We start from the raw sequence: 26,465 nt of genomic DNA on the forward strand, positions 1-26,465 counted from the left end.
AAATAAGGTCATACTTAAGGTTAAGTTCTTCCCCCCAAATTAAAATTATTTCCCTATATATGAATTATTATTTAAAATGCAATAAAGTTATAACAAACTTGGCACATAATACTTTCTCATAACATTTAAATATCCTTTGTATTTTTTTTTGTTAGGAAAACTTGAGAACTATTCTTTTCATTGAAATAATATTGATTATGAAATTGAATTCTATATAGGAATATGACTGTTTTAAATAAAAATAGAATGGTTTAAAAATCTTGTCTGTGATTTATTTGATTTTTTATCTTCTCCTAGATCCTGAAGAATTCCTGAATATCCTGTTTCATCATATTTTAAGAGTAGAACCATTGTTAAAAATCAGGTAATTTTAAATTGTTACATAAGCATTGGAAAAAAAGACAATCCTCATTTCCACTGCCATCATTCAGTAGAATTGATTTTCTTAGTGATTACTTAATATTGTGTTTGTTTAATGATCCTAATATTTAGGTTCCTACACTGCAAATTAATTTAAATCAGTCTTCTCCATAGTATCATACTTAACTGGAAGATCAAATCCAATATAAATTTATGCTTTTAATTTTAACCCCAGTAATAAATACTTTTGTAAGTCATTTTCTTATTATACTGTATATAAATATATTTGTAATTTAAATTAATGAATCCTTTAAAGAGAATCTTATTTGAATTCAGTCAGACATGATGGGAGCACTGTTTCTGGCTACACCACTCAATTAATTTAGCTTTAAATTAGCTCTTTTATTTCCAGTTTTATAGCTTGGTCTTTTCCCTGTCATCTTGAATGAAAGTCTTGAATTTCATGCAGTGAAGTTCTTCATGAGATATTCTAAGTGGATGAATTTTCCAGGTTGAATGCTGGACCTTTTTACATTTTAGTGTGGGTTATTTTGCTGAAGAATCTTGCTAATATGCTATTTTGTTGTTCTTGTTCAGTTGCTAAGTCATGTCTGACTCTGCAACCCCATAACTGCAGCACACTAGGCTTCCCTGTCCCCCACTATCTCCTGGAGTGTGTTCAAATTCACGTCCTTTGAGTTGGTGGTGCTGTCTAACCATCTCTCTGCTGCCCCCTTCTCCTTTTGCCTCAGTCTTTCCCAGCCTCAGGGTCTTTTCCAGTGACTCGGCTCTTCTCATCAGGTGGTCAAAATATTGGAGTTTCAGCTTCAGCATCAGTCCTTCCAGTGAATATTCAGGGTTGATTTCCTTTAGAATTGACTGTTTTGATCTCTTTGCTGTCCAGGGGACTCTTTAGGAGTCTTCTTAGCACCACAGTTCAAAATCATCTCAAAAGCATCAATTCCTCAGCACTCAGCTTTCTTTGTGGTCCAGATTTCACATCTGTACCTGACTATTGGAAAAACCATAACTTTGTTTGAACCACTGTCAGCAAAGTGATGTCTCTGCTTTTCATTACACTGTCTAGGTTTGTCATAGCTTTCCTTCAGGGAACAAGTATCTTTTACTTTCATGGTTGCAGTCACCATCTGCAGTGGTTTTAGAGCCCAAGAAAAGAAAATCTGTAACAGCTTCCACATTTTCCCCTCGGTTTGCTATGAAGTGATGGGATTAGATGCCATGATCTTAGTTTTTTGAATATTGAGTTTTAAGCCAGCTTTTTCACTCTCCTGTTTCACCTTCATCAAAAGAGTCTTTAGTTCCTCATTACATTCTGTCAATAGATTGGTATTACCTGCATATCTGAGGTTGTTGATTGATGCTTTTGAACTGTGGTATTGGAGAAGTCTCTTGAGAGTCCCTTGGACTGCAAGGAGATCCAACCAGTCCATCCTAAAGGAAATCAGTCTTGACTGTTCTTTGGAAGGACTGATGCTGAAGCTGAAACTCCAATACTTTGGCCACCTGATGAAGAGAACTGATTCATTTAAAAATACCTTGATGCTGGGAAAGATTGGAGGCAGGAGGAAAAGGGGGCAACAGAGGATGAGATAGTTGGATGGCATCACCTACTCAATGGACATGAATTTGAGTAAGCTCCAGGAGTTGGTGATGGACAGGGAGGCCTGGCATGCTACAGTCCCTGGGGTTGCAGAATCGGACACTACTGAGTGACTGAACTGAACTGAAGTTGTTGATACCTCTCCTGACAATCTTGATTCCAACTTGTGATTCATCCAGCTCAGTATTTCACATAATGTACTCTGCATATAAGTTAAATAAGTAGGGGACAATATACAGCCTTCTCGTACTCCTTTCTCTATTTTGAACCAGTCAGTTGTTCCATATTCAGTTCTAACTGTTGCTTCTTGACCTGCATACAAGTTTCTCAGGAGATGGGTAAAGTGGTCTGGAATATCCATCTGTTAGAGAATTTTTCAGTTTGTTGTGATCCACATAGTCACAAGCTTTAGCATGGTCAATGAAGCAAACATAAATGTTTTTCTGGAATTCCCTTGCTTTCTCTATGAGCCGACAAATGTCGGCATTTTGATCTCTGATTCTTCTGCCTTTTCTAAATCCAGCTTGTACATGTTGAAGTTCTTGGTTCACATACTGTTGAAACTGCTTGAAGGATTTTGAGTGTAACCTTACCAGATGTGAAATGAGTGCAATTGTACAGTAGTTTGAATGTTTTTTGTCATTGCCTTTCTTTGGGACTTGCTGGGGTCCTGCCCTGGTGGATCCAGGGAATTCGAAGGGGAGACGGCGTAGGTGAGGAAAACTTATTTATTTAATTAGAAATATAAAGAGAGATTAGGAAGAAATAGTGTAGTAAGAAAATTTAGTGGAGAAAAGAGGCTGAATAATTTGGTTTACATGGAGAACCAATAAAATCTCAGGACAAGAGATTTACACCATCTACGTTAGGCTACTGGTGCCCGTTTGAATATCAGAGGGTGCCCCACCTTGGGCTCCTTCTCTCACAGATCGTAGAAGCTGGGGCAAGTAAGTAGACATGGCAAGCCTCCACGCCCCAGATGGGAATTCAGCCAGAAAATAGAGTAAGAAAAGAAGACATGGGGTAAACCAGTCTTTCCAATGACTGGCCCCACCTCTATTATCTAGAAAGGCCTTTTATACCTTTTTTTGTACATAGAGATCAATGGATAATATAAAATTATGCAGCATCAGCAGCCCTCACTCTTATCGAGACCAGGCTTTCTCTCTGCATACCTAGTTGTATACACAAGTTTTAGGTGATTTACATCATCTTCTGGCCAAAAGGCCAATTAACATTTTACGGCCCTTTTCTGATAAGGGTTTGTCAACCAGAAGACTTATTTTTGTTGTTCTTCCCAAAGTCTGGTGCCACTCTCAGAAAGCACTAAATAAAGTTACATTATTACATAGCAAGAATACAACAATTTATAACAAGTAAAAGGAGTACAGTGATTTATAACAAAGAGAAAATTAATTAACTCAAAAGTCTAGTATTGCTAACATCAAAACTACTATATTCCTATTTCTGCATCCGTTTACATTGATTAATATCCTCCCAGGTGCCTAAAAGATAAAGGATATGGAGGCCTGGTGGCAAACATTAACTCAACAAACTCTTCACAAAACTAATTCTTAGCTCCAAAAGGCTCTATATCTTTAAGATGTTTTAAGCTTCGTGCCTCTCACGGTTGGGGGCTGTAAACAATCCACAAGTTTAAAGCAGACCGGTCAGATAGATTAGAAGGCCATCAAAGGGGTTTTAAGCCGAAACATTCTTTTTATATGCAGGAGACTGTTAACTGGAGCTTTGAATTAACTCTTTCCAGAGAAAAGGTGGTAATGTCAGAAGAGTATAGTATAGCAGACAGTTAACAGACAGATTTTGGTTTTGGGGTAGATGCTCAGGAAAACCCAGGGGAACCCCTGAAGCCTGACTTCCCTTGCCCATCAGGCCTTTCCGCATGACCTTGTCATGGGTGGGATCGCCCATGCTGGCTCCTGGCAGGGACCAGAATGAAAACTGACCTTTTCCAGTCCTGTGGCCACTGCTGAATTTTCCAAATTTGCTGGCATATTGAGTGCAGCGCTTTAACAGCATCATCCTGTGGGATTTGAAATAGCTCACCTGGAATCCATCACCTCTATTAGCTTTGATTGTACAAACACTACCTAAGACCCACATGATTCCACACTCCAGATGTCTGGCTATAGGTGAGTCATCACACCATCTTGGTTGTCCAGGTCATTAAGACCTTTTTGTATAGTTCTTTAGGATGGTTTTGGTCACCGCTTCTTGTACAGTGTTACGAACTTCTGTCCACAGGTCTTCAGGCACTCTGTTTACCAGATCTAATCCCTTGAATCATCATCTCCACTATATAGTCATAATGGATTTGACTTAGGTCATACTTGAATGGCCTAGTGGTTTTCCCTACTTTTCTTCAGTTTAAGCCTGAATTTTGCAATAAGGAGCTGGTGATCGGAGCCATAGTCAGCTCCAGATCTTGTTTTTGCTGACAGCATAGAGCTTCTCCATCTTTGGCTGCAAAGAATTTAATCAGTCTGATTTTGGTATTGACCATCTGGTGATGTCCATGTGTAGAGTCATCTCTTGTGTTGTTGGCAAAGGGTGTTTGCTATAACTAGTATGTTCTCTTGACAAAACTCTGTTAGCCTTTGCCTTGCTTCATCTTGTACCCTAATGCCAAACTCGCCTGTTAACTCTAAGCTATCTCTTGACTTTCTCCTTTTGCATTCCAATTGCCTATGATGAAAAGGACATCTTTTTTTGGCGTTAGTTCTAGAAGGTCTTGTAGGTCTTCATAGAACCGTTTGACTTCAGCTTCTTTGGCATTACTGCTTAGGGCATAGACTTGGATTAAAATGATGATGTTAAATAGTTTGCCTCGGAAACAGCTGAGATCATTCTGTCATTTTTGAGGTTGCACTTCCTTAAAAGCTAACACAGACAAGGATTCTTACTCATCTCAGTGTCTCAAGTGATTTTCTTTGATGCCAATGTTGAGTTAATGAGTAAAAAGAAAGGAAGGAAGGGTTGATGGACAATACTGCAGTTATAATTTGATAATGTTTTGGAAGTTCTGGCTAATGAAATAAGACAATATATTTATCATCTCTTCAAATATGGTGATAACTATATGTGTACCTGGGCTTCCCAGGTGGTACTAGTGGTAAAGAACTTGCCTGCCAATGCAGAAGATATAAGAGATGCAGATTTGATCCCTGGGTTGGGAAGATTCCCTGGAGGCGGACATGGCAACCCACTCCAGTATTCTTGCCTGGAGAATCTCATGGACAGAGGAGCCTGGCAGACTAGAGTCCCTAAGGTCACAGGAGTAGGACATGACTGAAGTGACTTAGCATGCACATATGTATACCTAGAAAATCCTAGAGAATTGAAGAAATTGTAGTATTAATACAAAAATTTGTAATTTGGCCATGTAGAATAAAATCATGGAGAAATCAATTGTATTTGTTAATCACTAGCAAATATGAAGAAGGGATAATTCCATGCTTCATGAAAGTATAAAATTCTAAGGAATCAATTTTATTGAGATAGATTTTTTAAAAAGTTGTCCATAGCTAAAAAGTGATTTGATTAATTAATGAGAAAGATTATATTTAAGTAGAAAGATTAAATAAGTTTAACATGTTAATTTTTATAAAATAATTTGTACATAATCAAGATCTTAACTTTTTCCCCCCTTTGGAATGCTGTAAAACAATATTAGAAATCTCTATAAGATGTGAAAACATTGTAGTGTTTTTTAAAAACAATTCTATTATAAGCTATAAAGATAGCACAACAGACATTAAAGCAGTGTGATACCAGTACACAATTAGAAACTGAATAGAAAGAACTGAATACAGTAATAGTATAGCCATATAGATATGGCTGGGAGAGGATACCTCACTGAAGGCAGTATGCACAACTAAAGAGAGAACTGCTCATTTAGAAGATAGATCTGAAGAACTTACCTAGAATGTAGCCCAAAGGGACAGAGTTATAAAAAGTAAAGGATAAAAACAAAGAAAAGAGACATGAAAGACAAATTCCAATTGTAGTTCTCAGAGGAATCACTAGAGATTAGGGAAGCAGCAACAGTTTGAGAGATAATAACTGAAGATTTTACAGAACTTTTGACACACTTAAATTCTAAGAAAAAAGATGCACAAAATTCCTGAGCAGAAAGAAACAGGACTAAATTACCAGTCAGAGACTTATTACAAGGTATGCTTTAGTAACATAAAACCAAATTTAGAATAAGGGAATGTTATGCAAGAAACAGGGAAGTCAAGCAAGAAATTGGTAAAGGTAGGTATATCAAACTTTCATACTTAAAAACAGTAGCAACGACTAATTGTGTGGGGGGTGCTAGAGTGAAACTGAAGTTATAGCCACCAAGGGGAGAATCTAGTGGATAGAGGTGAAGCCCTCCAGGAAAAATAATGGAAAAAATCAGCATCAGGAAGCAGATATAAGGGAATCTTCAGGTTGTACTATTGAGTACCTCTTACTATAGAACCATAGAACTGGGGATTCTTCTTTTATTTTTTAAATGTTTGATTGAAGTATAATTGCTTTACAGTGTTGTGTTGGTTTCTGCCATGCGGCGTGAGTCAACTGCGTGTGTGCCCTAAGTTGCTCAGTCATGTCTGACTCTTTGTGATCCTATGGACTGTAGCCCACCAGGCTCCTCTGTCCACGGGATTCTCCAGGCAAGAATACCGGAGTGGGTTGCCATGTCCTCCTCCAGGGGATCGTCCTATATAATCAGCTATATGTATACATATATCCTCTTCTTCTTGAGCCTCCCTCCCACTCCCTCCACCACCACCCACCCCTCTTGGTCATCACAGAACATCAGGTTGAGCTCCCTGTATTATACAGCAACTTCCGAACTGGGAATTCTTATTACATGGATATGTTATATTCCATATTACTAGATAATCCAGAATCTGTAAAAAATTTGAGTCAACTACCCACTATGGTCTGTGTTACAAAGATAGACCTACAAACCTGTGAATACTTTTATCTCCTCCCTAGACATCTGTTTTCTTTTAAAGTTAATACAACATTTGTATCCTTCTGCTCTTAGGTTTTTTTGGGGGGGTGGTGATAAACAGAAATGTAAGGTGTGTGGTTTTGTACAATACCATCAATTTTGCTCTAATTCTTATATATGTGTTTCTCAGTGATGAGCTAATCACCCTAGGATATTATTAATCTTCTAGAACTTCAGTTATGAGGTGTGAGTAGTTGCCACTCCCCTCCCCCTCTCATTTTCTGTCCAAATATCACAAAGCTGTTGGTATTACATCCTCATTTTTGATTCCCATCTCATGTTTGCCTCTCTGTGCTCCCTCCAACCACCATCCCTCTCGTTTATACTATTAATATTTCTGAGTTTTGTAACTGCTCACCTCTACTACTTCTGCTTTCTTTGTTTCCAGTCTTATTTTTTCTGTTACCTGTTGATTCTTTTTAATGCTTTTTGACTCTCACAGAAAAATGCTGGCATTTTATTGTCATCAATAATAGATTAAAATATTGGTACAGCATAACCTTCAGATTTCTTGGTTATCTTTTTTTTTTTTTTTTTTTTTTGTCGTGGAGTCTCAACAATTTCTACTTTGTTACCAAATAAGTTGTCTTTATTTCAGGGTATAAGTTGCTTTGGGAAACAGGGTTTCTGAGATTAGTGTGTATGTTAATATTTTTCCCTAAAAATCTTGAAATCTACTTATAAATCTGATTATAAACTGCCTGATTCTATGCCCAGAAATTCTGCTAAAAAGGGTAAGTAGTAAATTTAAAGATTATTGATTCTTTTGGTACAGTTAGTCTTGAATTTTCATGCATTCTAGTAAAAATATTTAGAAGGGAAAATATGTAAGGTAACACTGAGATTTGCATACAGTGGGTCCTAACTTGGTGCTTGTTGAATTAATGAGTGACCATCTAATAGTGCAGAGAATAGTGAGCGGTTGTTTTACCTGGGTTTTACACCTGGCTCTGCTTTTGACTTGCTGGGAAGGATGATCCTTCACCTGATCTCAGGGCCTTCATTTTAGAAATTAAAAATTTCTAAAGGTCTAGAAGGTCTTTAGACCATCTGGAAGGTCTCTAAGGGTTTGTCCCATTCAGCCATGTATGAACTGACTTTCCTGTTAAAGGCATTAAATGCAATTTACTGTTTTCTGGCTTTGAACAGTAAAGTTGAACCAATGATATTAGCTTCTGGTTATCATTATTCACAAGTGCTTTTTGATTGCAGATGTTATTACATTTCTTTTTCCTAATCACTAAGGAAACTTTCAGTATGAAAACTAAAAAAAATAATTTGTAAGTTCTTATGCACAAGTACATTTAATTATTTTATCTAAATGATTGTCTTTATCCCTGTTGTTCTGTCAGAGTTGCAGATTTCTGTTCTCAATAGTTTTTGTGTTCTCAAATGCCCCTAGAACCACTTCACTTTCTGATGCATTTCATAAGTAAATTATCTGGCTTTTTCCTGCATATTTTTAGATCAGCAGGTCAAAAAGTACAAGATTGTTACTTCTATCAAATTTTTATGGAAAAAAATGAGAAAGTTGGAGTTCCTACAATTCAGCAGTTATTAGAATGGTCTTTTATCAACAGTAACCTGAAATTTGCTGAGGTATGTGATAATTACTTACTATATTTTATATTCAAGTCCTTAGGCTTCTTAAGAAAACCATTACTTCAATAACTATTACTTTTAACACACTGAGAACAGTTATAAACACAAACTGTTAACACAAATTTAAAAATTATGCCATGCTTCAACTTTGTCCTTGTAGAAAATACTTTAAATTGAACTTAGTAGACAATACTAAGATTGAACTTTTTAGATTTTTGGTGCCAAAGAAAATATCAATCTGATTTGTAACTTGAAAACATTTAAGTAGCTTAGAGCAAAAAAGATTGTGAGGGTTTCTGTTGTCATTTCACTCAATTTCACATTTTATCCAATTTAATAGTTTGCTCAAGCATATCATCCAAAGGAAGGTTTACTTTTCCTCTGTCAATGAAAGACAAAACTCACTTATTGTAAATGAATAAGTAATATAATTTACTTTTCTTTTACTGACTATCTTCATGATCTTAGTAGCACACACTGTGGCTCATTTTCATTGTATCCATTTTTAAAGGGTTGTTCTGATAAAACCTTAATAGCTACCATTATTTATTTGTTGAAATATAAGGAATAGTGTCCTTCAGTGATGAATTTCTTAATTATACTTGCAAAAACAATTTTTCTGAAACCTTTTGAAAAATATAAACCCAAAGTAGAATGTTACTCTGCACAGTCATCATATTCTTTGAGACCCCAGGTGGTTGAACTGCCGGACCTGTGTGTCCATGTGTCCATACATCTTGGACTACTTGAGGCTTGTGGCTCTTTGGTGCTCTGCCTTTATACTCTGTGTTCACATGCAGATCCCATTTTACAGGCCATCCATGTTATGTTGGAACCACTGCTTGGTTTGACAACCATGACTATTTTGGGGGAATTTCAGGGAAATTTATCAGTGTTTTGATTCTAAAATTATATATATCCTTTTTTTTTTTAAGGCACCATCATGTCTGATTATTCAGATGCCTCGATTTGGAAAAGACTTTAAACTATTTAAAAAAATTTTTCCTTCTCTGGAACTAAATATAACAGATTTACTTGAAGACAGTAAGTATAAGATTTTTTAGTTTGTTTTTCAACAATAGTCTATCAGGTCATTCACATTAATTGTGAATATGAGTCTGCTAACTGCTGCTAAGTTGCTTCAGTCGTGTCCGACTCTGTGCGACCCCATAGACGGCAGCTCACCAGGCTCTCCCGTCCCTGGGATTCTCCAGGCAAGAACACTGGAGTGGGTTGCCATTTCCTTTTCCAATGCATGAAGGTGAAAAGTGAAAGTGAAGTCGCTTAGCTGTGTCCGACTCTTAGCGACTCCTTGGACTGCAGCCTACCAGGCTCCTCCTTCCATGGGATTTTCCAGGCAAGAGTACTGGAGTGGGGTGCCATTGTCTTCTCCGGAATGAGTCTAACAGGATACAAGTTTTCTTAAAGACAGTTTGCTGTCTGAAGAGCTTGGAAATATTACACTAGAAATTTGTTCTGAAAAAAATCAGACACGTAAATCAAGATTTCGTATGCAAATATATTTATGAATAAGAAATTAGAAGCACTCTATATGTTAACTAAAGGAGAGTGGTTAAGTGAATTACAGTGTATCTGTACAGCACAAGTACTGCTATTCAAATTCATGTTTTTGAAGACCAGTTTTATATGAAAGTGGTCATGATGTAATGTTAAGTGAAAAAGTATGTTGATATTGTCTGCAAGAGGAGCTACACACACACACACACACACACACTGAGTTATGTTAAGTATGCAGATATAAAGTTATAAGAGAAATTACAAGAGTGGTTATCTCTTGCTAACTGAAATTGTAGATGCTTTCAGTTTTCTTCTGTATGTTCTCTTGTGTCTTAGCACATTCATCAGTAGAAGTTTTATAATCAGGGGAACACTCTAGAGTGTTTTTTTTTTTAAGTCATTTGGTCAGAGAAAATGTCTTTAAAAATATTCTGAATCCTAGGAAATCCAATTTATACTTTATGGGGAGGGATAGACTTTATTGAGTCCATGAGCATTATCCTTTTTAAAACTTAATTTTTCTTTTTAATCTTTTAAAATAAAAGAATGCATTGTAAAAGACCCCTTAACTCCCCCCACCCCACCCTTTTCAGCCCCCAGGCAGTGCCGGATATGTGGAGGGCTTGCGATGTATGAGTGTAGAGAATGCTATGATGACCCTGACATCTCAGCTGGCAAAATCAAGCAGTTTTGTAAAACCTGCAATGCTCAAGTAAGTTTGACTTCACTTAATGGATATTCTCTTAATAAATAATAAATCATTTGTAGTTGAACCAGATTTCAGGTTTTGAAAAGTTTTCAAAATCATAATTAACTTAAAAAAATTCATAATTAAGGGGTATGCTTCTTCTGTTTATTTGATGGATTTCCATGGGGTACTCAGTTGCCATTTATAGGGACATATTCCATTAGAGTAAGTGAAGTCCATTCCCTTCAAACATTGAGTTTGGCTCCTTAATGGCTTTCTTTTCATTTTCTGCTATAGGTCCACCTTCATCCCAAGAGGCTGAATCATAAATACAACCCAGTGTCACTTCCCAAAGATCTGCCTGACTGGGACTGGAGACACGGCTGCATCCCCTGCCAGAAGATGGAGTTATTCGCTGTCCTCTGCATAGAAACAAGCCACTATGTCGCTTTTGTGAAGTACGGGAAAGACGACTCTGCCTGGCTATTCTTCGACAGCATGGCTGATCGGGATGGTACTTTACAGACCTTTCTTCCACATGTGGCTATATTTGAGTTTGTAGTGGGATAGTTGTAGTGGGCTAGCCTGTTCTGAGTAACAAAACAGCGTTCAGGATTATCTTGGTGATGCATTAGCAGCCTTGCTATGAAACTAAGGAATAGTATTGTTGTGATAATTTGACATGCATAGAGTCTTTAAAAAAAAAAAAGAATCAGATTTTTTTCCTTTAAGGCTGAGAGTTTTTATTTCTACTTTGTTGTCCTTGACTTTTGAGCTCCTCTCATTTTCTATACTATAGTCATCATTTCTTAAGTACTTCTGTGCCAAGCTCTCTGGAAGGGACTTTAGGTCATTTACCTAAATCCTTGCAGAATGGGAGTGGTTCCTGTTTTTGTCTTACTAAAGCTGAGATTTAAGGTGCCTAAGGTCTCAGAGCATGTATTTAATTCAGTCTTTCTAAATTCAGTGCTTATGTTCTTTTATATACTAAACCATGTGTCTTCTAAATGACAAAGCTAAGAATAGAAGTAAATGTCTTCTTTGGAAAAATAAGCTTATTCTATGTATAATGTCTTTTCCTGAACTGGGGAATATACTGCACCTTCTAGGCTGCTTTCTAGGATGTGTAGTCATTGTTTAACAAATACCTAATGAGTGCATGTGAAGTGCCCAGGGCTCTAGTAGGTTTCAAAAATGAAGCAGTTGTCAAAACAGCTGTACTCCTGCCTGTATGGAGTTTACAGATTAGGATCAGCCCTAGGCAAAGTTGTGGGAATATGACTTCCATACCCCTCCAGTTCTTCCATACCCCGTTTTTCCTTTAGCCACTCTCACACTCCAGGACCCAAGTCTTCTGGTGTGGTCCCCTAGTGACCTAGGACATCCCCTTGTGGCCGCCTCTTGATCAGGTGCCCAAGCTCTGCCTCATGGGTTCTCAACATTTTCTCAGCATTCAGACATTTGATATAGCACAGCTCCATCTGTAAATATGTCCCTAGCCCAGTTAAAATTTGCATTTAAGCATGAAATTCAAAAGCACAGGGGTTCCAGATATTTTTAGAAAAGCCATTGGGAGGCTAAAGCAGAAGAACCTTTCCTGGGGTCCCTAAAACCATGCCTTATATCCTCATGCTGTCTAGTGAAACGTGAAACAGAACCTTGATAGAGTTACACAAATATGTTTTTTAAACTTAGGGGAATAAAATAGTATTCATTTTACTAGATGTACTTTAAGCTACTAGATCTGCTCTAAACTGGCCAGGCTTATGGTAAAGCAAACAGGGGTGCTTGTGTCCAGGAAGGGGTTTGGGAATGTGAGGAGTTGAATGTGTGTGCACATGTGTAGGTGACATTATTGCTTGACTGAATGCACCGAGAAACCTGGGAAGTAGATTTTGGACTTTGCTCAGGATATATATCTTTTGACCAATTATATTCACTGTTGGTCCCAGAATCCTTTCAGAAACCAAGAAGTGAGAGTGTCAAGAATTAAACAGAGGACTTCTAGAGATCAGAAGTAAAATGAGGTTTTTCTGATCCTGGAAATTAGCGTTAACTAAATTACAGAATTTTAAAGTTACTTTGGTGGGGCAGGGCAGCGAAAGTGTTTGTAACTTCACTGCCCTCAATACGGCTCTTCCTTTTCTCTATAGGTGGTCAGAATGGCTTCAACATTCCTCAAGTTACCCCATGCCCAGAAGTAGGAGAGTACTTGAAAATGTCTCTCGATGATCTGCATTCCTTGGACTCCAGAAGAATCCAAGGCTGTGCACGAAGACTTCTCTGTGATGCATACATGTGCATGTACCAGAGTCCAACCATGAGTCTGTACAAATAAACAGGGTCATCTGGACGGGTGCAGAAATCAGACACACAGTTTCCACGTTGCGTCTCACTTGAGCTGGCAGTTCTGTTCAGCGTCCATTGCCGGCAATGGATGTCTTTGTGGTGATGATCCTTCAACGCAGGATTCCTGCGTTTAAAAATAAATTGCTTTTGTGTTACTAAAGTATTTAATAAGCATTTTGCACTCTAGAAAGTATGTTTGTGTTGGTTTTTTAAGAAGTCTAAATGAAGTTATTAATACCTGAAGCTTTAAGTTAAGTGCATTGATCATAAGATATTTTTGGAAGCATAAAATTTTAATTGTGACAGTTTAAAACCTCTTTTAGTCCATTGAGAATGTAAATAAATGTGTCTTCTTTATGGACCAAGATTATGAAATCATTTTTCCTTTGTAGCTAATTGCTGCCTTGAGGAGGATATACTTTGGTTTTATTGAGTCTACTTTCAATCCAGCGATTAAAGTTGTTTTGAGTTTGATTTGTTAATTCTTCCCTTTCTAGTGCCGATTCCTGCATGTCTGCAACCTGAGTTTCTGTGTTTCTGTGGTAGTGGTCACAAAAGTATTTAAATTTCCTCAGTGGTGTTTTCTATTTGTTCTGGTTTTGAGATAAATGAGTGATTTTTGTCATGAAATGTCCATTTTTGATGTAGTTTTCCTGGGGTATTCACATATACAGCAATTGAAGCTCTCCATTCATAGTAGGAACTGTCAGCTAACAGCTTTCTTTTCTTTTTTAAAGACTCTATTATGAGTGGGGTACAGTAAATTTTATTAAAGAGTTTGGGTGATAAATATATTCCTATACAAATATAAGGTTAATAGGAAAATGAATTGGTCATATAGAATCACTCATTGGAATTTCTCTGAAGAGATGTATTGGCTCTCTCAACTTCTACTATCTTAGATAAGACCGTCTAGAACTTAGATCAGTCCCTGCATTAAGTTCAGTCTGATATCCCTTGAGATAATGACAGTTACGAACCAGATATTTTATTGAAATGTTAGCAGCAGCTTTGCCTTCCTCCTGATTCAATAAGTAGAAAATGGATGTTTTTGTAGCTAATACCTGTAGTGTGTATCTGTTGTACACTAGCAGCATAGGTTGTCCGTGTCAGTGCTGTGGGACGTGTTGTGTGGCGATGGTGTCTCTGTGGAATGACTTCCTAATTGCATGGAAAGGCAGAGGTTGTCATGTGTGTCTAGCATATGACTTCATAAAACACTGAATGTCCAAAAGAAGAGAAAGAATCTTTGCAAACCCTGCAATTATTTCTTTTTAAAGTCGCATTTACCCTTTGGTTTTGTCATTCCATTTTCCTAGTATTTATTAGCTAGGATTCATTGTTATGAATCATAATGTACAGAAAATTTTGTCGTACTTTTTTCATTATGAAAAAAGTACATAACTTTTGCATGAAGTTTTGCTCAGTACCTGGGTGACTGGTGATCTGGATACTAGGTCCAGAGAGATTGGGACCAGCCCCACCCCATCACCCTGGGGTTAATGAGGCGCCTGGGGGGCAAGATGCCTAAGGTTCCCTCTAGCCCTGACTTTCCACAAGTCCAGTCACCCCTTAATCAGTACGTGTTGGATGAATACATGGATGTAGGAGCTTATCAATGTGATTTTAAAAGGCTCTCTAGAGAAATGATTAGGACTCTATATCTAGGTAAGACTGGATTTAACAGTTAAGAGAAGACAGTTCCTTTCCTGTAAAAATTAAAACACAAGTTGAAGGTTAGTCCTGCTCAGCTCCTCGTGGCAGAAGACTTGAAGAGGACTTGTGGGGTTGTACGCTTATTTCCCGTGGGTAGGGTGTGGAGGCACTTTCTAGTGGGAGGGACCTCTTCCATAAACCATTTCTAGGACAGTTTCTTCAAGCAGAGCTTCCTGTTCTTTTAATATTAGCTGGGGAGGGAGCACCCAGTAAAGGGATGCAGGGCCCACTATGATGGTTCCTCTAGAGGTAAGGGTCCTTCCAGGCCCTGGTGTCCCCTCTCCAGCACTGCCCCCCACACCCCATCAGCAGTCCTTTCTTGTTGCTGCTCCCGCAGAGCCCTGTGTGTCAGGTGGGCACAGGCAGGGCTGGGCTGTGTGGCACCAGTGACTCATGTGCCTGTCGACTTACTTAATTTTTAGCCTTAAATTTTCTTTCGTATTTTTCTATTGGTCTTTTAAATGTTTCTGTTATCCTTTCTTCCATATCCTATGTACAATCAAGATGGCAATATAGTAAAATCATCTTATTTATAAAACAAGTCATGTTCCCCCACCTCCATTGAATACACAAGTGTGTGTTTGTGTGTGAGAATTTATATATATGGGAGGGGGGGAGGGAGGGCACCCATTTCATAATGTGTTCAGCGCATTGCTATCAGCTTTATGAAGGAGTTTGACTCCAACCACAAAAGAATGTTTTGTAAAACTGGAAATACACATTGCAAACCAAGAGAGACAGAAACAAAACTCAATAATGTAAAATTGTTACAATTGCTAAGGATAATTTCCTTAGAATAGTTTAGGATTTTTGTAATTCATATTTGCCAAAAGTTGTAGGTAAATAGCTTCTTTCTATCCCCTGGATTCACTTTTTTTTTTTCTTTTCACCTAATTGACATAATTCAGGAACAGGGAAAGACGTAATTATCTTATGCATTGTCATTCAGATTCCTGTTGTGTGAACATGGCACCTTCATAAATTCAGAGATGTTACTGTTGTCTTCTGATGGATCTCGATATCCAGCTAGATGACCTTGCATCTGTGTCGATGATTATAGACAGAGGTGTGAGAGAAGACAGAATTAGGCCTTAGCTGAGGGACTGCCTGCCAACAAGTATTTCTTAGACGCTTGTCACCTAAGATTGTGTCAAAAGGAACATGAGACATGGCACCTGTCCTCGAGCAGATCACCACCTGCTTCCAACAGCAGAGTGTCTCCTAAAGGCTTCTTGGCCTAAGTGTAAGGGCGCCGGGGTGGGGGGCTCTGGGAGGCAGTGAGATGCGACAGAAGTGGTGGACAAGGGGACAAGAACTGGTCCGGCCCTTTCTCTGTTTCTTGGGCAACGTCTTGACTTCTCTGGGCCTCAGTGTCTTCCTCTGTATGGCAAGGGGGTGGGACTATTGAATCTTACAGGAAAGAAAGACAAATTTCTGGGTCCTCGGCCATGCCTGCTGGATCTGACTTCACAAACGGTAGACCCTATTTCCTAGACCCCAAATGTCCATCCACCCCCACCCGCCCCACCACAGGTGACCCTGAGAGTGATCATCAGCCAGATTTGGAAATCACTGAACTGAAAGATCTCGAAAATACGTTTTCTTTATGTGATTGTGTGGTCATAGAATGTTGTTTTATTAATTACTCCACATACATGTGGGTAATTGTATATTTGTCATATTGTTTCTCTGTTTTTACATGTGAATTCATATAAGAAGTGCATTTTAGGATCAATGCCTCAGCCCACTGTTTCCTAGAGGTTTTAGCCATCTTAGGAACCCTCTTGAGACTGAAGAGGATGTTACGTACCTGGACATTTACCCTTCATTTAATTTCTGTAGGGGAAATTGAGGCTCTGGAAACCAAAGAAATGGAAAAATTAAATTGTTATGCAAAGTTAAAGAAAAAAAAGTAGACTTAACTAGCTGCTACTTTATGATGAAAATTTAACCCTAATATGGGAAGATTTTTTTGTCATAAAGTAAAATGTCCTTGTTCAAGTAGGGGGACTGTAGGTTCATAGTGAAAAATAAGACTGCCTTTTCTAGGGGGATGGTGATGTTAACACACCCACAATTCTTCAATGAAAATAATACTTGAATTCCCCAAGGCAAGTGAGGGTGGAGAAGGAGGAGAGCATATTAAGATGGAAATATTCATATGAATACTAAGATGCAAGAGAGGGTGGAGGATGGAAGGCCATCCTGAGAGCAGGTGTGGTACCCGCTGGGGCTGTAAAGGTGGGTTCTCCTCTGCCTCCCAGGCTGTGTCACTGCTCGGAGACTGGGACTTCATAGAGCCAGGCTTCTTGCAGCAAGTCAGCGTTGCATTGTCTAGTTTCCTTTCAGAAGCTTTATTGGAGGAAAAAGAGGGGAAAAAAAAGACTCTTCATCTTAGTCTAAATCCTGAAACAGCCGAAGGGTCTCTCTTGAGTTTGAAAGTGGTGGTAAAAAGCTAACCAGCACATATGGCCAAGGATAATGAAAAGAGGGAAAAGAAAGACATTCCTTCTTCCTGCTCACAATAAATGTCAGTATTTGGAGCAGGTCATTCAAGAAATCCATTTGCTTTCCTGACTGTCTTGTCAGTGATGCCATTTTTGTTTACTGTATTTGAAAGTCTTCTTATAATACAGGTTGCGGGGAAAGGCCAGGTCCAGAGGCATCCTCCTTTGGAGCTCCACAGACTCAGATGTAATTATCTTGCACTTTAAAACCCTGTCCACTTCTGCTTTTTATTTTTTCAAGAGATTGTGTGGGAGACTCAACTGTTCTTGGTTTCATTTTTTAAAATGGCCTGTAGTACTCCAGAAAGTATTAGTATCCTGTCATAAACATTCATTAAAAGAAAAAAATCCTGTTTGGAACTTCCCGGGGGAGTCATGGTTGTTAGGAAGTTGGTATAAAGGAGCACATTTTATATTGCATTTCCCATATTTGGTATCTTGTTCATTTTTTTTTTTTTTTTGCCTGATGAACATTCTATATTTATGAAGACATTCTTTAAAAGTAAAACCACATAAAATATCCCTTTATTATCAGATTGCTCTGATTTAGCCTTAATTTTGTTAAATTTTTTAGAGATGATTGAAGTGCTGCTGTGGAAAGAAATGTACTATATACTATTTCTGTATCATTAAAATTAAATTTTTATGGTTGTTTTTCCTTGATTTCTTTGGGGAAGGGTTTTGGGTTATGGGAAGACTGGAATAGAGGAACATTGCTTTAGGAAAATGCAGTACCAGGCACACCTGTGTCTTCATCAAATCTCTGTCATCATTGTGCTTGTTTTAGAAAACAGACTTTTCCTGGGAGATGTGCCAGTGGTCTCTGGGTTCCCTCCTGGCATCATGATTTTGTGTAGTTTCTTGAAATAACTTGGCACCACCAAGCTCTGATCCTAATTAAAGCTCAGTTCTGCCAGTCTCTAATCCAACCAAGAGTTGTTCATCTCTTAAACTGGGCCAAAGCTGTTGACTATAGAATAGTGTGTCTTGATCCCTCACAGCTGCCAAGGAGACAATTAAAAACACTACTTTTCTGTATAATCCAGAGAGATGATTACATGATGCTATATTAGGTAACTGATATAATAAGTTTTCTTCAGGAATTACTGCTTGTAGAGTTTCAGTCCCTTGTTATGCCAAGGTAGGAAAGCTAGAATGGTCCGAGCTGGCAATATTTGTATTAATACAATACATTCAAGAACTTTCCTACTTAGAAACCCACAGCCAAATGACGTATTGGTGATAATGAAACTTGGCCATTTGAACATCATTCTGATTTTCCTTTGTTCATACTCAAGGGTTGGCATGCTTTTTCATCCCATCCCTTCTAATTCTCTGTGGGTGTGCTAGTGCCACAGTGATTGTTCAGATACTTGTGCCCACCTGTGGGTGTGGGCAATCAAGACCAGACCTTGTTGGAGGCGGGCTGACAGGCTGGCAGAGGACGATTGCCTCTCTAGGCCTCTTCTCCTGGGGCCTGGTCCCTGCTCCTTTCCTGACTTGCTGAGGCCAATTGTCCCTCGTCTTCCTGAGGAAGGGATGCGTGGCCTCCAGCAGCATTTCTTGGTTCTGGCTGCACACTGAATTCATTCATGGATCGAGGCTTTTCAGATGCCTCAAGCATGTGCCCACCCAAGCCACTAGGATCTGCAGATGGTGCTCCCGAATCCAAGTTCCTGTGCCTGATGCACAGTGAGGCCAAACAAACCGAAAAACAGGAGTTTGGAGCAGAAAAAAGTTCATTGCAGGGCCATGCAAGGAGAATGGGTGGCTTGTGCTCCCACAAAACCCCAAACTCCTGGAAGTGTTTCAGCAAAGCAATTTAAAAAGCCACGTAAGGTAGGGGCAGGTCACAGGGTGTGCGATCAGTTCATGTACAATTCTCTGACTGGGTGACAGGGAGGATTACATCATCAGTCTTTAGGCACCAGAAGGTCTGGGGGCTATGTGCTCATGAGCATCAAGCAGTGATTTTTTTTTCACTTGGCAGTGGTTTTAGCATCTGAAAAACTCAAAGTCTGCATCAGATACTGTTATCTGAGTACTTCATAGAGGAGCTAAAGCAGAGGAAATGGGGAGGGGGCTGTCCCAGGAAGTTTCCACAGGGTCCTAGTCAGTGACACCACCACCAGGCACATGGTCTTTTTCACAGCTCCTTATGTTAGTCCAACATGCCGCTGGGCCCTGCAGCCACTTGTCAGGGCCAGTGGAGGTTTCTGAGGAAACATAACCCACTTGTCATTCTCCGATGAAACCTCTGCTCTGATAAAGGGGATTATGGACGTGGACAAGCTCCAAAGAGGAAGGAGGAAATCTGTTCCAAAGCTCCTGACCTAGACTGTTGAGGAAGAGCCTTGGGACTCTACGTGGGACATATTCTGAAGGCCAGAGAAAGGATTCAGAAACAGGGTGAACCTCACTATACCTGAAGAGGGCTTGAACGAAGATATACTTCAAGAGGCATAAGGAAGATGCCGTTCTGCTCAGGAAGTATTCAAGGTGTCTATAAGTGTAAATGTTATAAAAAAGAAAACCCACCAGTCTGATTAGGTAGGAGGCTGAGTTCTTGGAAAGGGATTCAGTTTTTTTGGGGAGGATGAGGTGGGTACTATTTTCCAGTAGTCATGTATGGATGTGAGAGTTGGACTGCGAAGAAGGCTGAGCGCCAAAGAATTGATGCGTTTGAACTGTGGTCTTGGAGAAGACTCTTGAGAGTCCCTTGGACTGCAAGGAGATCCAACCAGTCCATTCTGAAGGAGATCAGCCCTGGGATATCTTTGGAAGAAATGATGCTAAAGCTGAAACTTCGGTACTTTGGCCACCTCATGTGAAGAGTTGTCTCACTGGAAAAGACTCTGAAGCTGGGAGGGATTGGGGCAGGAGGAGAAGGGGACGACAGAGGATGAGATGGCTGGATGGCATCACTGACTCGATGGACGTGAGTCTGAGTGAACTCCAGGAGTTGGTGATGGACAGGGAGGCCCGGTGTGCTGCGATTCATGGGGTCGCAAGAGTCGGACACGACTGAGTAACTGAACTGAACTGGGGTGGGTACTGCCTTCACACTGTGGACAGTCAGGTCTATGTGAGTTGCCACTTTTGAAGGGATGGATTTTATTGGAAGGGGGAGTAGTCTGAGATCCAACTGAAGTAATTCAGTGTGTGAATATTGAACTGGACATCATAAACATGGAGTAATTCACCCAGCAGTGACCTCCATCTCAAAAGCGCCACTGAAATTTGCAGGGTGGGTCCAACTGCTTTACCCCTTCCCTAGGAGTTTATGAAAACCCTCAATTCTATGCATCAAACCACTCCCTTAGAAATAGGTCTCAGGTTTGTTTCAAATACTGCATTTTCCAAAGCAATTTGAGGTTGAACTCAGGTTTTAAGAGTTGGATGGAAACTGACTTCCCCAGGGAGGACTCCCGAGTTCCTCTCTGCCATCCACCCTACTTGTGAGACACTGAATGTGACCTCCGAGGTCAAACCTTGCAGGTCCCATTTGAGGCAGGCACAGTCTCCCCAGCCTGTGGAATAAATGAGGCCAGGCCTTGGGCCATGATGTATGGCTTCTTGGCTGTGTGTCCTACACACTTGAAGACAGACAGGTGAGGCTGCTCCATAGAGTGTGCCTTGATGGGGTTATTGATATTGGAATCTCTATATTTCATTTGTTTAAATATAATTTTTAATTGGAGGATAATAACTTTACAATCCCAAAGAAAGGCAATGCCAAAGAATGCTTAAACTACCACACAACTGCACTCATCTCACATGCTAGCACGGAAAAAGCAATGGCACCCCACTCCAGTGCTCTTGCCTGGAAAATCCCATGGATGGAGGAACCTGGTAGGCTGCAGTCTATGGGGTCGCTAAGAGTCAGACATGACTGAGCGACTTCACTTTCACTTTTCCCTTTCATGCATTGCAGAAGAAAATGGCAACCCACTCCAGTGTTCTTGCCTGAAGAATCCCAGGAACGGGGGAGCCTAGTGGGCTGCCGTCTATGGGGTCGCACAGAGTCAGACACGATTGAAGTGACTTAGCAGCAGCAGCGGCAGCAGCAGCACATGCTAGCAAAGTAATGCTCAAAATTCTCCAAGCCACACTTCAACAGTACGTGAACTGTGAACTTCCAAATGTTCAGGCTGGATTTAGAAAAGGCAGAGGAACCAGATATCAAATTGCCAACATCTGCTGGATCTTCGAAAAAGCGAGAGAGTTCCAGAAAAACATCTACTTCTGCATGATTGACTATGCCAAAGCCTTTTTCTGTGTAGATTGCAACAAACTGTGGAAAATTCTTAAAGAAATGGGAATACCAGACCAGCTGACCTGCCTCCTGAAAAATCTGTGTGTAGGTCAAGAAGCAACAGGTAGAACTGGACATGGAACAACAGACTGATTCCAAATAGGAAAAGGAGTACGTCAATGCTATATATTGTCACCCTGCTTATTTAACTTATATGCAGAGTACATCATGAGAAACACTGGGCTGGAGGAAGCACAAGCTAGAATCAAGATTTCTGGGAGAAATATCAATAATCTCAGATATGCAGATGACACCACCCTTATGGCAGAAAGTGAAGAGGACCTAGAGAGCCTCTTGATGAAAGTGAAAAAGTTGGCTTAAAGCTCAACATTCAGAAAACTAAGATCATGGCATCCAGTCCCATCACTTCATGGCAAATAGATGGGGTAACAGTGGAAACAGTGGCAGACTTTCTTTTTTGGGGCTCCAAAATCACTGCAGATGGTGATTGCAGCCATGAAATTAAAAGACGCTTACTCCTTGGAAGGAAAGTTATGACTAACCTAGATAGCATATTAAAAAGAAGAGAAGTTACTTTGTCAGCAAAGGTCCATCTAGTCAAGGCAATGGTTTTTCCAGTAGTCATGTATGGATGTGAGAGTTGGACTATAAAGAAAGCTGAGCGCCGAAGAATTGATGCTTCTGAACTGTGGTGTTGGAGAAGACTCTTGAGAGTCCCTTGGGCTGCAAGGAGATCCAACCAGTCCATCCTAAAGGAGACCAACCCTGGGTGTTCACTGGAAGCACTGATGCTTAATCTGGAACTCCAGTACTTTGGTCACCTGATAAAAAGAACTGACTCATTTGAAAAGACCCTGATGCTGGTAGGGATTGAAGGTGGGAGGAGAAGGGGACAACAGAGGATGAGATGGTTCGATGACATCACCAACTCAATGGACATGAGTTTGAGTAAACTCCAGGAGTTGGTGATGGACAGGGAGGCCTGGTGTGCTGCAGTCCATAGGGTGGCAAAGAGTCAGACACGACTGAGCGGCTGAAGTGAACTGAACTTTACAATGTGCGGGAGTTTCTGCCATACACTCACATGAAGCAGCCATAGGTATACATATGCCATTTCCCCTTTAAACCTCCTTCCCACCTCCCTCCCCATCCCATCCCTCTAGGTTGTCACAGAGAACACCTCTGGGTTCCCTGCATCAAACAGCAAATTCCCACTGGCCATCTATTTTACATATGGTAATGTATACGCTCAACACTACTCCCTCAAGCTATCTCACCCTCTCCCTCCCTCACCTGTTCTTTGTCTGTGCCTCCTTGCTGCCCCGCAAATAGAATTATCAGTACTTTCTTTCTAGATTCCATGTATATGTATTAATATACAGTATTTGCTTTCTCTTTCTGACTTACTTCAGTCTGTATAATAGGCTCTAGGTTCATCCAGCAGAACTGATTCAAATGTGTTCTTTTTTATAGTTGAGTAATGGAATCTCTGTATTTTAAACAAGTGTGTGTTTTATTCTTTCTGGCCTCTGCGAAATGTAGACTGTTTTGCTGAGATCTACTTCCAAGCTACGCCCTGTATGTTACCCCTGGGGGGTGGGATAGGCAGCCGCAGGAAAGACTTAAGTCCTGTTTCAGGTTCCTGTGCAAGAGGTCACGTCCCCAGAGAGGCCTTCTCAGACCACACTGGCCTCTGGTGTGCTGGTAAGTGTTTAACAGCCAGCTCTCCAGGGAGAAAGCAAGCCTGGATCTGTAGTGTTTGCCAATTTTGAGGTGTAAATACTCTCAGTGTGGCTGACTGCAAGCTGCCAGTGACATCCCTGAAGGTGGTGCTTAGAAGAGATGCAGCTGGGATTAGCACACAAGTACATAGCGCTTCCACCGTGCAGACAGAAACAGCTGAGCGCAGACCTCAGTTCATACCGCTGAGTATGGCGGGGGCGACCAAACCCAGCTCCTTGCCTGTACTTTTTCCTGGCTGTGCTAGGTCTCTGTGGCTGCTCGGGCTGTTCTCTAGTTGCTGCAAGTGGAGGCTGCTCCCTAGCTGCGGTGTGCTGGCTTCTCAATGCTGTGGCTTCTCTTGTTGCGGAGCAGGGTCTCTAGGGTACTCGGACGTCAGCAGTTGCAGCATGTGGACTCAGTTGTGGCTTCCGGGCTCTGGAGAACAGGCTCAATAGCTGTGGCTCAGGTGGTTAGCTGCAGGTGGGATCTTCCTGGATGAAGGATCAGACCCATGTCTCCTGCATTGGCAGGCAGACTCTCACTGCTGAGCCACCAGGGAAGTTCCCATCGCTTGTTTCTGATAACATTTTATTTCAAGACAGTCATGCCCATTCATATGACATACTTCTGGCTGTGTTCATGCGCCAGTGGCAGAGTTCAGTAGTTATGATAGGCCCTGTATGCCTCGTAGAGTCTGAAATATTTACTATCTGGTCCTTTAGGGAAGAAGTGTATGTATCAATAGATAACTGTTACATGTAAAATAATTAGGAAGGAATGAGTTTTAAATAAGACTTAATGGTAACTTTAAAATATAACTTAATTGTAAGTTTATATAATTTAACACTAATAATGGGTGTTTTAGGAGAGGGTGATATGTATGCGGAGAGTAACATGGAAACTTACGATACCATATGTAAAACACATAGCCAATGGGAATTTGCTGTATGACTCAGGGAACTCAAACAGGGGCTCTGTATCAACCTAGAGAGGTGGTATGGGGAGGGAAATGGGAGGGAAGTTCAAGAGAGAGGGGATATTTATATTCCTATGGCTGATTCATGTTGATGTTTGACAGGAAATAAAATTCTGTAAATCAACTCTCCTTCAATTAAAAAATAAATTAAAAAAAAAAAGAATTGACTCATGGAATTCCTGAAAATTGAAGGACTGGTTTTGTGGGCCGGTGGGACCCAGGTCCAGCTCAGCACCAACATCCTCTAAAATGCCCCTGCAGGCACTTTTTGCCCCTGAGGCACCTCTCCTGGGACCTAGTGGTTTATCAAGGTCTGTTTTTGCACTAGAAGCAGGGTTTTTCCTTCAGTTCCTTCAGTTCTCTTTCCTTAGCACCTTGAACAGGGCATGGCACGAGTAGGTACTCAGCTATTTGCTCAATGAAAGAAGGAACTTTCTACAGCTTTTTATGTATAGAAGCCATGCCATTCACTATTGTTGATGTGGTCAGAATCAGATCAGTGTCTTCGTCTCTTTTGAGAAAATACAAGAGGTCTCGGCTTCTGGTTCCCCACATAATGCTTCCTCTCAGAAGTGGAGACATCGTGAAACTTCCCTCATAAGGCCTGATGAACTCGAAACTGTATACATTCAGACTGCCTATCACAGCCTGGTACGCGGTAACCCCTCAGTAAACGGCAGCCGCTGGTAGCAGCAGCTGTAGTGATGATTGTCATAATAGAGAACTTGAGAGACAAGTTGCAATCTAACCAACATGTCTCTTCCTCTCTTTGCCCTCCACGATCTTATTTTCATGACATATTCTCCAGTCTCTTTACTGCCTTTTAAGATTTAACTGTTCCTATGCCTCTGGTCCTCCTGGTGCAGCACCGCCATCTTGTGGTCATAGTAGGTTATGTGACCGTCCTAGGTCTTAACTCCCAGCTAACAAGAGTTTGGGTGAACTCCGGGAGTTGGTGATGGACAGGGAGGCCTGGCGTGCTGCAATTCATGGGGTCGCAAAGAGTCGGACACGACTGAGCGACTGAACTGAACTGAACCCCGCAGCCAGCTCCCAGGTTTGGGAAGCAGCAGGTGATTTTTTGTTTAAACAAATGTGTCAGTTAGTCAAGGCTACAAATTACACCCAGGAAGGTCTAAGCTCTCTGTGATGTTTCTTCTTGTGACTGTCCTCTGTCTCGGTCTTTCCTTTACTCTTCTCTCCATCTGTGTTGAGTGTTCAGTCTCCTTTTACAAACGGTATTTAAAATGAGTTAGTGCCATCTGCTGGGGGAACGACGTAAGGTCTGGTGTGAGCGCTTCTCTAGGGGACCTGCCAAGAAAATAGCCTACCAATCAATCCCTAGCTTAATGGGAAGAAAGTAAGTAAATCATAGGGTCCTGATGTCAAGCCCCTAGATTGGTATGTGTTTCTCTTTTTGTTGTTGCTGCTGCTGCGTCGCTTCAGTTGTATCCGACTCTGTGCGACCCCATAGACGGCAGCCCACCAGGCTCCCCCGTCCCTGGAATTCTCTAGGCAAGAACACTGGAGTGGGTTGCCATTTCCTTCTCCAGTGCATGAAAGTGAAAAGTGAAAGGGAAATTGCTCGGTCATGTCCGATTCTTAGCGACCCCACGGACCACAGCCTACCAGGCTCCTCCGAACAAGGGATTTCCCCCGCAAGAGTACTGGAGTGGGGTGCCATCGGCCTTCTCCGTCTCTGTGTTAGAAACATTCTTCTCTGGGGGTCCGGAGTGCAGAGGAAAGACTCTCAGGGTGAGCTGCACAGCTACTGAACTAACTTTGCGACAGTGGAAGTTGTCAGGGTCTCAGCATGAAAATCAACCAGACTCTCATCGGTGTTTCCCAAGAGTGGTTTGTGGACCACTGCATCGGAGTCATCCGGGGCCTTAAGAATGCAGGTGCAGAGGGCCCGCACAGAACTACAGGATCACGTCTCAGCGGGCAGCCCTGGCAGCGCACTCTGAACACCTCCCCCTCCGCCCCACTGAATGAGTCTTGCACTCGCTTTGCGTGTGTTTGAGAAACGCCACCCTAGATCCTGCCTCTGTGGAAAAGACCTTTTTTCCCCAGCAAAATCCAGAAAGGGTTTGCATTTAGG

General features: G+C 40.8%; 1 protein-coding gene across 15 annotated transcripts in view; it reads left to right on the top strand.

Moving 5' to 3' along the window:
- CYLD (CYLD lysine 63 deubiquitinase) overlaps positions 1 to 18,041 on the top strand; it is a 66,896-nt gene extending 48,855 nt beyond the window's left edge. For all 15 annotated transcript variants that reach the window (XM_042231609.1, XM_042231613.1, XM_015100436.3 and 12 more), the window contains 6 exons: positions 298 to 364; positions 8,477 to 8,609; positions 9,548 to 9,656; positions 10,724 to 10,842; positions 11,116 to 11,332; positions 12,972 to 18,041. In XM_042231609.1, coding sequence (XP_042087543.1) covers positions 298 to 364; positions 8,477 to 8,609; positions 9,548 to 9,656; positions 10,724 to 10,842; positions 11,116 to 11,332; positions 12,972 to 13,156 — 830 coding nt within the window. In that variant the 3' untranslated portion in view covers positions 13,157 to 18,041. The remainder of the gene's footprint in view (positions 1 to 297; positions 365 to 8,476; positions 8,610 to 9,547; positions 9,657 to 10,723; positions 10,843 to 11,115; positions 11,333 to 12,971) is intronic.
- The last annotated feature ends 8,424 nt before the right edge of the window (positions 18,042 to 26,465 follow it).

The sequence above is a fragment of the Ovis aries genome, chromosome 14 (genome assembly GCF_016772045.2).
Source record: "Ovis aries strain OAR_USU_Benz2616 breed Rambouillet chromosome 14, ARS-UI_Ramb_v3.0, whole genome shotgun sequence".
In the NCBI taxonomy this organism is placed as follows: Eukaryota; Metazoa; Chordata; class Mammalia; order Artiodactyla; family Bovidae; genus Ovis; species Ovis aries.